Source organism: Rhodofomes roseus, assembly GCF_022264815.1.
Source record: "Rhodofomes roseus strain CIRM-BRFM 1785 chromosome Unknown C8Q71scaffold_13, whole genome shotgun sequence".
Classification (NCBI taxonomy): Eukaryota; Fungi; Basidiomycota; class Agaricomycetes; order Polyporales; family Fomitopsidaceae; genus Rhodofomes; species Rhodofomes roseus.
This window is the reverse complement of record NW_025952969.1, coordinates 210,414-223,212: the sequence shown is the minus strand read 5'-3', so window position 1 is coordinate 223,212 and position 12,799 is coordinate 210,414. Positions and strand designations below refer to the sequence as shown.

General features: G+C 55.8%; 4 protein-coding genes across 4 annotated transcripts; 1 reads left to right on the top strand and 3 right to left on the bottom strand.

Moving 5' to 3' along the window:
• The first annotated feature begins 1,438 nt into the window (after positions 1–1,438).
• On the top strand, positions 1,439–3,325 carry C8Q71DRAFT_764515 (uncharacterized protein). Its single transcript, XM_047924069.1, has 4 exons — positions 1,439–1,559; positions 1,612–1,939; positions 1,994–2,705; positions 2,761–3,325. The coding sequence occupies exons 2-4, from the start codon at positions 1,764–1,766 to the stop codon at positions 3,091–3,093; spliced, it is 1,221 nt and encodes a 406-aa protein (XP_047777612.1). The 5' UTR covers positions 1,439–1,559; positions 1,612–1,763; the 3' UTR covers positions 3,094–3,325.
• A 42-nt stretch (positions 3,326–3,367) lies between these two features.
• C8Q71DRAFT_764513 (uncharacterized protein) lies at positions 3,368–4,151 on the bottom strand. Its single transcript, XM_047924068.1, has 2 exons — positions 4,009–4,151; positions 3,368–3,958 (listed from the first exon to the last, which is right to left on the bottom strand). The coding sequence occupies exon 2, from the start codon at positions 3,795–3,797 to the stop codon at positions 3,453–3,455; it is 345 nt and encodes a 114-aa protein (XP_047777611.1). The 5' UTR covers positions 3,798–3,958; positions 4,009–4,151; the 3' UTR covers positions 3,368–3,452.
• On the bottom strand, positions 3,841–5,742 carry C8Q71DRAFT_107490 (uncharacterized protein). Its single transcript, XM_047916299.1, has 6 exons — positions 5,453–5,742; positions 5,312–5,401; positions 4,692–5,256; positions 4,285–4,638; positions 4,009–4,229; positions 3,841–3,958 (listed from the first exon to the last, which is right to left on the bottom strand). Exons 1-6 carry the CDS (start codon positions 5,635–5,637, stop codon positions 3,946–3,948), a joined length of 1,428 nt encoding a protein of 475 aa, XP_047777610.1. The 5' UTR covers positions 5,638–5,742; the 3' UTR covers positions 3,841–3,945.
• A 3,364-nt stretch (positions 5,743–9,106) lies between these two features.
• Positions 9,107–9,999, bottom strand: C8Q71DRAFT_107290 (uncharacterized protein). Its single transcript, XM_047916298.1, has 2 exons — positions 9,907–9,999; positions 9,107–9,856 (listed from the first exon to the last, which is right to left on the bottom strand). The coding sequence occupies exons 1-2, from the start codon at positions 9,921–9,923 to the stop codon at positions 9,286–9,288; spliced, it is 588 nt and encodes a 195-aa protein (XP_047777609.1). The 5' UTR covers positions 9,924–9,999; the 3' UTR covers positions 9,107–9,285.
• Positions 10,000–12,799: the final 2,800 nt, after the last annotated feature.

The following is a 12,799-nucleotide window of genomic DNA, read 5'->3' as shown; positions in this document are numbered from 1 at the left end:
TAGTAATGTTACCAAGCGGGAGATGTGATGCTGCAGCGAGAGGAGGGCAAGGGCAACCCGATAGCGGCCACGAATGAACTCAGGAACGTCTCCATTGCACTGGGAAGGAAAAGGAAGACTGTCCACGACCATACATAGGTATCGGCGTCCATCTTCGTTAAGATACGGGATGTGCGCTACGAGGTGAATTTGCTCCGAGTCATAGATGAGGCCCATAGGCATAGCACAGGCCGGTAGCTTGATGGTCGGCGTCAAGCAAGCATCAGAGGATGGCAGTGTGATATTCTTGTCACCTGAATGGTGCACCAAGGATTGGACAATAGACTCCACACTGAGCTCGCTCGTCGACGCAAGAGTGCGTAACGTCCATGCCAAATCCCGGCTCGCTGTCCGGGTCGGCTCGCTGTCCGGGTCGTCTCCGCCTGGCCATCGTGCAGGACCTTTCATACAGAGCACTAGTGCTGGGTTGATGGCACTGATCGGTGTATAGGCGAGATGCTCTAGAGACCTCGAGTTCGTGGGGCTAGGTCCCACCGGATAGTACATAACGGCACAGTCGATGAAGCACAGGCTCGGTAGCTCTTCTGATTCTGCGTGCCAAAGGTCCAAGATGCCCAGATTTTCCCTAACAAGTAGAATGATCACTGTTGGCATGATATGACCTAGACCGACTGGCGGGACGTTACCTGCGAATGTAGGTCGAAGCCACACCATCCAAAGCTGTGATGACGGAATGCTCTGCTTGTATCTCCGAGTCTTGGTATTGCAGTATCTGAGCTACCTGGTGAATCGACATGTGTGTTCGGTGCGTCGCATGATTGTCAATGAATGCATTCGTCCATTCAGAGCTGGGGAGACGGTCCACGTAGCGCTCGACAGATGTGGAGAAGTGCACAGGAATGTCGTTCACCAAGCGGTCGGCCAGTTCGTCGTCAGTCAGGGGATAGAGGTCCGCTTCTATGCAACGAAGGTGGAGGCGGACTATGTCCCTGCTGAGATCCCGATGCCTACTAGTAGTCCAATCGTAGCGGCATTTGCTCCCTTCGAGTTCGTTGATGACATCCTCCTGACACGACTGATCAGAAATGCTCTACGGACTCGACAGACGCGACTCACCGATATCCAGTGCGATGGGATGTCTAGTCTTTCATTCCACGCTCGCTTCAAGTCATGGAGATAGGTAAAATGATGTTGGAGCTGGACCTGTAAATCTCGGTCGAGCGAGGCGGCTACTGTCGATAAGGAGCTGAAAGACCATTTCGTGGTTACCATGACTTTTTCAGGCTGGACTTGGGCAATTTCGTACAGGTGACAGCATACCTCGACATGAGTACTACGTTCAATTGCTGCAGGATCGGTACGCGACCGCCACTTGGCAAATCACGTGGTCGTGTTTCCCTCGACGTGCGCGGCGCGGCGACTGGCACTGGCAGCCTTTCGATCTTGCCAATGAGCTCAGCACAAACCTCAAGTAGACAACGCCAGCTGGCAGACCGTAACTTCGCCACAGTGCACGCTCATCTACAGATACAGAATGTCATAGCATGCCGCAATAATGGGTGAGCGATTCGATATGCCAGTCGAAACCGAAATGGCACTGATGTCGGACAGGCGAGGCTTCCAGCTGATGCTGACACGGTGGATTGCATCCTAGACCACCGGCCAGCAGAGCACAAAAGGCCGACCGCAGGACGTTTGCCTCTTCCTCCGCTACCGTCAACTTCCAAGTCAACGCACGCACAACTTCAACACTCTACAACAACATGGTTCTCCTCGGCATGATTGTCGGGGGTCTTCGGGCCCTCAGCCATCTCGCTCATGCTTACTGCCCGCCTGACTCCGGTCAGAGTGCAGTCAGCAGTCCCGGCGCTGGTGGTCTCTGCCCTGGGATCACTAGCGCCGTCGACAAGGTCGTACTCAAGGTTGAGGACTCGCTCAGGTGAGTCTCTCTTCTCAGTCGCGCTGCTCAATGTCCGCTGACCACATCGCGCAGCGGGTTCGGCAACACGACCTCTGGCCTACTCGGCTACTCCTTCATCGGACACGAACTGGTCTCCGACATGATGGCTTTCGTCTTTGGCGGCAACATCGCTCCTATGTCTGCCACCGAGGCTTCCGACCAGATCGCCTTCGTCAACGACACCTCTTCTGTCCACGGTTACACGGTATATGGCTTCACCGACCTCGTCCTGCACCTCGTCAACGACGTTCCCGACAACATTGGCGCCCCCAAAGTACTCGCAACGACGACGGACATCATCGTCGCACCCAAGTACGAGCTCATGCTCTGGGAAGCTCCGATGTGCACGGTTTGCCCTGGCGAGTTCCTGACGAAGAACCTATTCGACGCTCCGGCCCCCGAGCTCGTCGTCTACGTGCCTCCGAACACTTGCCTGCTCAGCGACCTGCACCCTCTGCCTGCTTCCACCGACGCTATGCCTCATGCACTCAAGGCTCCCCGTCGTCTCGGCTATCTGGGAACTATGCTTCTGCGTCTTCTCCGGCTCTCGGGTGCACTCGGGACTCCTAAGGTCAGCCTCACCGTCGGTGCCACCGCGCACCTCTCCGGCTATGGTCTCTATCTGCTCGTTGTGGGCGCGATGCTCTGGAGCACGCTCACGACATCCTGGTATAACATCGGCATCGGTTGTGGTGTCCCTCTGGCTGTGCTAGAGGGTGCCCGAATTGGACTCAACTTCTACCTGGTAAGTTGTCATAACATGCCTGTATGCGCCCGGCGGCTGACAGGTCTACGCACAGCCTCGTAAACCGACAATTCACCTCGCATCCCAAACACCGGTATCAACGAACTCAAACCCCAGCTCAAATTCGAATGCGGACTCGGACTCGGAGGATCTCTCCGCGCTCTCGGACGAAGACCTCGCGCGCGAGATCGCAGAGCTCATGCGTGCGATGGATGAAAACGACGCTAGAATGGACGCGTTTGGGAGCGGGATCGCGAGGCTTGACGGGGGTATGGACGCGTTGGACAGTCGGCTCGCGAGGCTGGACGCGCTGGACGCGGGCTTTGCGCGACTGGAGGAGGAGATTGGCCACGGACAGGGTATGGAGGGGGAGGGCGAGGAGGGTTGAGAGGGTATGCCGGGTGGTGCGCTGTGCGTGCCGTTCGACAAACTCTCTCACTCCTTTCTTGGTTATTGGGATGCATGGCATCCTTCGGTCAACGGTCACGGTCTATGGTTACGTTTACTTTATGTTCTTTATCTCTTCTCGTTCTTGGGTATTTATGGGTGTTGCAGCATGATTGTCGTCTCCGGCCTGTACTAGGTCACGGCTTTCTCAATGCAATTGGGTTCATTGACTAGATAATGTTCGACATACCGGTTCGCCGCAATGAAGGACACAAATGTATCTCAACTGCGATGAATTCAACGCTATACGGATGGCTACAAGATAATACAAGACAAATCGATACATATCGAAACGTATACCTAATCGTTTCCGTACATGGCAGAGGTCCGGTGGATTCTAAGTCCAACGATGCAAGGACTGCAAGCTAGAGAGTACAGATCAAGGCGAAGGAGATGAGTTGAGACCGTAGCCAGGAAACATGCAAGGTGAGACATATAGTAGAGAGACAAAGAGACGCGTATCGTACAAATCGAGATCCGGAGAGTTATCCGCTGAGTCCATGCTGTCCGAGTCCATGCTGATGTCATATGCAAGAGATGAGAACGGAAAGAGAAAATGGAAAGAAAAAGCGAGTCAAGACTGAAGTATGCCCCCAACAGTCCTGACCCGCGCGATGAACGGCATGCCACGAACCCGCAGGGCATCACGGGTTCGCGACATGTCGGACATCAAGAAAGAGTGGTGGTACAGTACGAAAGGGAAGGAACATAAAGAGAAATAATGATAGGCTGTGTGGCGTCGATGGTCGACGCGTTGATGAGCAGAGCGCGGCGTGCGTCTACTGCGCGGGTTCTACAGGTGGACGCTGCAACGACATCAGTATGGATTGCATTAGCCAACCCGGGAGCCACTCACCTCTGTCCACCGGTAGCCCACATCGACCGAAGGTTCTCCTGGAGGATCTTCCGCCCCTCCTGCGCGTGACGGAGGGCGACGTCCTCACCCATCTCGTCCCGGAGAGCGCGCAGCTCGGCGTGGCGGCGCACTCGGCGCTCCCGGAGGCCAAAGAGGTTCAGGCCAGGGTGCTGGCGGCGCAGGAAGCGCTTGCAGAAGCTCATCGTCGTAGGACACGGACCCTGAGAGCGATAGATGAGCATCGAAATCACGAGCATGTAACACAAAGAAGCTCACCTCGTCCTCGATGAGCGAGACGTTCGTGTAAGGCCCGCTCGAAGGAGCGGGGCGGGCCTCCATGGAGGTCATCGCGCTGAACGTACGCGGGCGCGTGGCAGAGCGGGGCAGCGCGAGCGGGGTGGGTACCGGGCCGTCTTGGAAGATGACAAGCAAGGGACGAAGAGCCAGAGGTGCGGTGGGCGTGTAGGTCGCGAGGTCGTATGCGACGAGCGGGCGAGGACCACCGATGAGCGCGTGGTCCTTGGGGAACGCCCGAGCCATGCGAGGCTTAGGACCGGCCTTCCGGATGGCACCCGACGCGCCCTGAACGTCCCAGTCGGACGGTATGCCCTTGAGCGAGGTCACGAAGAACTGAAGCAAACGCGTTAGCCGACTGTATGCGATGTATAGATGATCGCACGCACCATAGACCAGTACAGAGTCCGTCCCACGAATCCCAGAACAGCTTGCAGGCCAAGATGGCCGATGGGCGTCATGCGCCATGCCGTCCGAACCGGCTCGAGGGTAGCGACGGCGACGTAGGCGATGACGAGCGTGTAGAACACGACGAGGGCGTGGATAGCTCGACGTGAGCCAAGGTGATGGTGATCCTGGAAGCCTCCGACAACCGTACGCGCAGGCTTGACCACGTACGGTGTCTCAGGCGTCCAGTCCGAAGCAGGCAGTATAATGACGGTCTCGGGCGATGGCTGCGAATGCGTCCGCGGTCGCTCGGCCAGGAGGCAGGTGTTGGGAGGGACCCAGACGACGATGTCCCCTGGAGGCCGCACGATCAAATCCGTAGTCCATTGCGCGAGATCGAAGGTAGGTGCCGCGATGAGATCCTTGGTCTTGCTCCACTTCCGTACGTCTTCCTTGATGTCCGCCAGCTGCGCGAGGTATGGGTCGCCGGGGTCGTTGAAGAAGGTGAAGGAGGAAAAGGTTGGAGCGTTGTCGAACACGTCCGACGTGATGGGGATGAGGCGTTGGCTGCTCGATGAGACTGTCAGTAGATGCATGATGGGCAGCGGACAGTTGGACTCACGTAGCGTCGTACACAAACCCCGCCATACCAGACCCGATGTTGCCCACCACCGATCCTCCGACAACGTTCGAGAGCTTGTCCCCGATGCCGCTGTGCATACAGTCAGCTAAAGTGTAATCATCAACGACTATGAGCGCGTACCTGAAGGAGTTGGAGACATGGTCGATGAACGACTCGACCTTGTCGATGATGAGGGGGCAAGGAGGGTTACTGCCAAAGAGGGCGTGGGCAGCGAGGCCTCCCTCGCCGCCCAGTCGACAGTAGATGTACGACTTGGGGGCGAGGGAGAGTGCGCCCGCAACGAGGAGGGCACCGAAGGTGAACATGGTTGATATTATCAAAAGGGGGGATGGAGGACGAGGGCGCTGAGAGGGGCGCTTGAGGGCGAGATGGGGAGACAGGGCGGTGTGGGCAGCCGTATTTATATGTTTGTGGGGAGGCTGTTGGGCGTTGTTTGGCGGATTAAACGGACTGCGTGCGTGACCGCGTCGCGACGCGTCGTTTGCGCGCGGCGCGACCGACGCTTTCCTTTTCCGGATGACAGGGTTGGTTCGTTTTCTGTCCCGACGCCCCTTGTCTTCCTACCACGTCCATCCGCACTTTCCCCGCCCTTGCCGGGCCCTCGTCTTCCTCGCCGCTATGGTCCTAGCGACGAGCAACGCCCTGGCGACACGTGAAGTGAACAGAAGAGCGCATCGATGTGCATTACTACAATCGTCCAGTCAGCAAACAGAGCGCATACAATTTCCCTGTCATGGCCTCGGTCGCCGCATCCGGGGCGTGTATGCTGCCACGGAGGCTCCTGGGCCCTGATAGGACACCGGTCTCCCGGACGTGTCATCTAGAGCAAGAGGCAAGCGTTCAGAGCAATAATTCCTGGTTTTTCAGAGTGTATGCTACCCACTGATCACCATCTTCCGCAGGGTGGGGGAGGACGGCGCCGCGGCGAGGTTCAGCGTTGGCGCAGATGTCCGGCGGGAGTACTAGTACGCCAAGCGGTAAGTCGCTCTTACACATCCTGTGCGCCGTGGAATGGTTATCTATTCATAGGGGAATCCTCGCAAATAGCACTCACTTGGTAGCCTGCGGAGACAGCGTTGCGCACACACAAGGTAAGCGGAGACGAAGTCGCGCGCCCCGATGTACGGTAAAGATGTGATCTTAGGCGCTTCGCGGATGCAAAACTCTCCCTCCGCGTTATCTCCGAGTCACCGAAGGTCGCCGACTACGTTGCCGGCAGCCAGCTCGCTCTCCGAGTCGGTGTTCTATCCCACCATTATGCAAGGCTATGCATGCATGCCTCACGATCTACTACCTCTTCGGCTCTGGGTGAGCATATTGAGCTTGGCACGCGCAGCACTCACACGAGAGGTATGCGTTTCTATTCTTCGGCAGGCCGCAATTATAGCCGTGTCGTATTAGTCGCTGACTTTGACATGCTATGGACAGGTTAACGTTGTACATCCTTTGGACCAAGTCATGGAGCAGATCTCCTGCAACCTCTACCCGGAATGATATCCTCGTCTGTAGGGCCGTCGCATGCAAGACTGCGTGCGTTTACTCCCTTTGATTCCGGATCCTCATCGCCTCTTCGCATCGCATCTCCCAAGCAATAGTCGACTTCCTCCATATCGTCGACTCGACATCGTCACGACGCGCCTGTTCACTCGCGTCTACGGCGGCGATGGACAGTATTTGCGGCCAAGCGACTACCGGAGACTATTGCCGGTCGCGACCTTCGTCGCTGCCGACGGGGGACTCCTTGGACCGCGTTTGGTTTATCTCGGTGAGCCTTTGGTTTTCCATGATCCTAGCTCCCTTTGGTCTTTTCCGTCCTCGTCGTACGTGCTCGTTTAGTCGGACGTGGCTCTTGCTTGCTGTCGTCCGCTTCTCGGCCCCTCTTGTGGCTTATCAAAGCACGCCTTTTCGGTGCAATGCGAGCCCTGTATCGATTGTACGAATCAATATATAATTCCTTGACGGATGCACGAGCGAGGAGCACAATTTCGTGGATAGATCGTAGTATTGGTCGTGCAATACGATGGCACTGAACAGCGGTCCAACTCACCTGTTTTCGGGCGGGTCAGGTTTCTTCGGTGTGTTGTGTTCACCGTGCTCGTTTCTGTCGCCTGGGAGGTATGGGCCAATCGATAGCGTGGATCAGTATGCTGGTGACCAACGCTTGCAGGCCCTCGTACCTGCAGTATCTTCCGGGGCAACTCCGCCTTTTGTGTCTGCCCTTTGTTTCATCTTTGCCTGTATTCTTTCACTACGTCTTGGTGCTTTTGTATCTTCCACAGACACCGCGGCGCGTGTACGTGGCCGCGAGCTCTCGCAAGTCTTCGTCGCATCGGCCAGTTGACTCTTTCTCGTCAATGCTTTGTTGTGTTGTCGCCCGCCGTGCGCGTTTGACCGGGTTGCAGGTATGCTCGTGTCGGCTGCCCTGTGATGGAAATGCAGGAGGAGGGCAGCATCCTTCAGTTCGCTCGCCACCTTGATGAACCTTGGACTTGCTTGGATCGTCTGGGACATGGCGATCTTCAGCTGGATAGGGGCTTGTGTTCGTGAGTTGCGTATGCTGCGGTTGTTGGGGAGTAGGGTGGGTGGTGGTTCGTCTGCTTGTGGCCGGAGGGCCCAGGGCCACCTTGCTTTGTACCTCGCGTCGCGTCACGGGACCGCGTGCAGGGGGCCCCCTTCGCGTCGCCTGGGCCACTCGTGTGGCCACTCGTGGACAGCGGCTGTAGTCCACTATGTATACTACGTTCCAGCTCTGCTGTTCTCCCGAGAGTAAACCAGCATAGAGATCGGTTCGAGACATCAGATTTGCCTCTGCGAGCTACTGCAAGTTTGTGGAAGCTCGGGAACGACGAAAGCGAAAGCTTCGGGAGCCACTGGCGGTCGATGGTGGAACAAGTGTGACACCGCCGGTGAGGAGGAGCGTCATGCACGTTGTGTTCGCCGTACGCTATAGGTATTTATACTGCGACAATGTTCCCGAAAATGCTTCCTTTGTCACCGCAGCCGCTGTCTGACAATGCATAAGGGGTTCCACGAATCACACTGATGACTCCGAAACGAACCCGACAAAATCGAACAAAAGAGGGACGCAAGCATCTCCACGAAAGCAGAACAATCGGCTGCCTGATATCGCCATAAGCGGTGATCAGCCGCTCTCGGAATCCCCGCTGGTTGCGCTTCGAGTACTACAGTCCTTGTCGCTCATCCGATTAGTACACAGGACCTCAGCACTGCCCCGCGCCATACTATAGGGCTACTCATAGACTCGTGGTCGCCATGAAGCTTCGAGGCACGCTTTAGACTGGCCTTCGTATATGCGGCAGCTACACAGGTGGCTCGACAGTCTGAGTTACAAGGTGTAGTACTGGTTATCCTTAAGCACTTCAGTGGCTAATCGTAGTTGGGTGGACTCAGACCGGATGCAACTGATTGGCGACAATCCGCCACTTGCATGGTTTCAGTTCTACTGAGTCAACTCAGTATCATGGGGAAAATGCAATATAGATCGATACGTTCAATTGCAAGCGGAGCAGCATGCTACCGGAGATGCTACTGCTGTGTTACGTGTCAGGAGAAGCAACGAATACACGATCGCTAAAGTATTGAGAGTGGATTGGGCATAGAAGACAATCACGACATATCTCTTCGCAGAAGCTATCCAGTACTGCGGGGAACGTGCTACATCGAGGCGGGGCGGTCATATGATACAGTCGAGCAGCATAGCAATACACAAAATCCAAGGGAAGAGTCGCGAAACCGAAGGGAATAACCAATGAACCAGATAACCAATGAACCAGTACGAGGTATACTTTTGTGGATAGCGCCTGCGCCACACGGCATGGGAGGCGGGATGTAGGCGCACAAAGTAGTGCAAGAACTTATCAAGAGCCTGAAGACCAGACGAACCAGGCGTACCACCCTCCAAGCCGCGAAATGATTATGGCATGTGCTCGGCTTCACTTGCGAGGACGATGCGGGCAGTGGTCCCGCTTATGCCGAGCGAGCGAATCGGCCCGACCGATCGTGTTGTGGCAGTACTCGCACTCCTGTGCGGTGCTCTTTAAGTGCACCGACGCGATATGCTTGGCAAAGCTAGCGGCGTCGAGCTCGCGGCCACATACGCTTCCATTGCCGTCATCCCACAAGCATGCCCTGCGGTCCTTGTGGGACGTCCCGGACAGATCCGCATGCCAGTCGCGGATGTGGCGTTTGATCCCTGCAGTAGAGATATCATCGAGTAGGACGTTGCAGCCAAGCCAGAGACATGGAACGCGAGGGACGGGATCGGCAGGAAAAAATGGAATCGACTCTGGAATGTGCGGCATGCCGATGAGCTGGTGGGGGGAAACGGAGTGATAACTCGAGGGCGAAGACGAAGAAGGGGACCCGGGCGAAGACGCTTGGTGCGGGCTGTACATTGTTGGAGACAAATCCCGGTACTGATCGGTGTAGGCGGTCGCCGGTCCATAGGCAGTGCTGTGATGAATGCTGGTGGCCCCGGCGTCTGACCAGAACGGGAGCGCTGGCCTGGAAGAACGTCGTCAGGCAGTGCTATCAGAGTCGCTGCTATTACGTACGGAATTGTCCCGGGCATCTGCGCTGAGGTATACAAAGAGGGCGTAGCCCCGACACGTGGGTACCTTCATGAGCGTAGCGGTCAGACACATCATGAGTCAATTCATGAAGTATTGTGCCTCACTGAGGGCTGTACGTATCGGCATTATATGCGCTGTGGTACGCATACGATGGCTGCGCCGCTTGAGCGCCTCTACACCCACATGTGAGTATTGAAAGGGACGGGGCATCGGAAATGTATGGACTTACTGAGGAAACGATGGTCGATGGTAGCTAGCTTCGCTGCGCGATGACACAGCACGCCTAATAGAATGAGAGTTAGAAAATCGGCTACACGCAACAATATGCGAACTTACGGAGGTAGATTTTGAGCATAGCTATTGGCGCTTCGTGTGGACGGCGCTGATGTCCTGGGAAAGGTGCGGTCGACGCCATTAGAACCGGCTCGACCGTTGGAAGCTGACAGTGCTTACAGCGTCTGTTGCTCAGGTCGATGCTGCGCGACGAGGTGGCGACCCGTACTGTATAGATCCTGATGTGCAGGCATAGTGGACCACGGGGCACCGGTCGGTGGGTTGGTCATGTTGATACGACTCGTAGCCGGAGGTCGGTGGCGGCGATTCCGCTGTACGGAACGTTGGCGAACAAGCGTAGAGTGGCTCGCGAGGATGAGAGCCGTTGCACTCTGAAGAGCTGTCCCAACGGCGTGGAGATGATGTTACGAAGGCAGCGGGGCAAAGTTTGGAAGGACGCGATGCCAACGCCGGCTTATAAACGGCAGTGTGCACACACAAGCCAGCAGCATCTGTGCGATTCTTGGTACCGCAAGGTCAGCTGAAGGTAAGCTCAAGTCCACTGGGCAAGCTGATGCCACCGTGCTTAGGTCGGCATGTCGCTCATCGCCCTACCTCATGCATCATGTGGGAGACGCGCGACCCACAACAAAGGTGGACGACTCCTCATTGCCTCCCAGGTTCCGCAGACGCGAATATTTTCGAAATGAGAAGCCGTTTCAGGTTCTATCACTTCATTTCCTAGCAATCATCAGTGGAAAGACGAACAAGGATATCGGAAGCACTAGGGAGGTCATGGCGCCCAGGGACCGACACACAGAAGCATGACAACCAGTGGTGTGTGCTCGTCACATACTGTATGTGGTCCCCATTGTTCTTGCAGAGGGGCGGAGGGCGTCTGCTACGACAACCCACCAGACGGGAACGAACAGCGCAGTCAATGATGACCCTACACTTCCATGCTTTGATGAGGGAGTCAGAGAGGCTAGGACAGGCCGTCGTCTCCCAACTTCTGAGCGTTGTCGAATTCCACCCATTGTCGACGGGCCCCCACAGCCACAGCACTGCTCTTAGCATAGTATCCCACCAGGGCACTGTTTCAACTTGACTTCTACCCGGTCGTCCCTATATCCTCTCGTTGAGCTGCGAACTCAGATCATTGCCCATTGGGCAGCCAGAAGCCAGAGGAGAGAGACTCACATGGGTGATTATGTTTTGCCAAACCAAGTTATCACGATCGGCGGCTTCGGACACGCGGTAGCCACGTTCTGTGGCTGCATCTATGTAAGTGAAGTCAAATAGAAGGCGCACAGCAATACCATCGCCTCAAGTCATCCCCATTTGGAGGCTTCTGTATCCGAGATTGCGGGACGACCTCACGAAGAGAAGTCAGGAGTGTTTCATGCGCGGTCGGTATCTATAGGCCTTAAACCGTGTGCGGAGATTCATCGCCGCGATGAGCGTCGACGGCCTCACTGTCGGCCATGAGCTAGAAAGGGATGTGTTCGCCCTCCAATGTATCCATCAATCGCACGGTCTGTCCCGCCGAACCAATCTTCCAAGCTCGAACGCAAGGTTCAATTCTGCGATGCAGTAGGTAATCAAGAAAACTGTCCAACAGATGTCCCCCGGGCCCGTCCATACCATTAGATCGAAGCCGCGCACGCGAGAATGTGAAGGAACATACCGAATGCTTTCAGCGACAGAAGCTTTCTATTGCAAAGCTTCACGTCTTCTCGTTCAGGAGTGGGATTATCGAACACAAAAGGCTTCCCTGTAATGAGCACCGGCGCTGACGTCGGTCGAATAGGAGTGCCTTGAATGATTGGCGACAGCCAAATGAACAGCGAGGGAGTGTGTACCTGACGATCAAATCATACGTACGGCGGAGTCCGTAGCACTCACCGATCAAGACTTCTTGACGTCCAAGAGAATTGGAGAATAGGGTGAGGTCCAGTAGAGGAATTCCTTGTACTTTTGGTGTTGCATATGCATCATTTGTTGGGACCGGTGTGCCCCGTACTCAAGCGTATGGCTGACGCTTGACTGCAGCGATGACATCCTCCGGGCAATGGAGGGTGTTACGGTCATCTGGGTACAACATACTGTTCAGCATAAGGAGCAGCACTACGATACAGAAATGCAATACATAGCTCGGTGCCCTGAAGGCAAATCGGAGAAATCAGAGATAGGCGTGAACAATGAAGAGTGGATCTTGCCGAGAGGCGTCAATTGTGTGGTCGTCGAAGTAAGAATGGCCGCCATAGCACTTAACGATCATCCGATGGGACACCTGAATAAGGAGCCTAGTCATCAGGGAGAAAGGTCGGTAGACGCACTTCTCGATGTGACTTCGGTAGCCAAGCTTCTCCGAATGACATGCGTGGTCTCTAGTTGAGCGACTCCATGACGATGCACCTGTTTCAGTCGTGTGTCAGATCGACAGCTCAGCTGGAGAGCATGTTTGCTGTCGCACCTCCAGGACTCAGACATCTCCGTTTCTCGTAGCACGACAACGCAACGACCATCTTCTGCATGTTATTGTCTTGAGGATTGCAGTGCGGATCAGCTTCCCTGCGATGTGTACGGTGTTGGTTCCTGG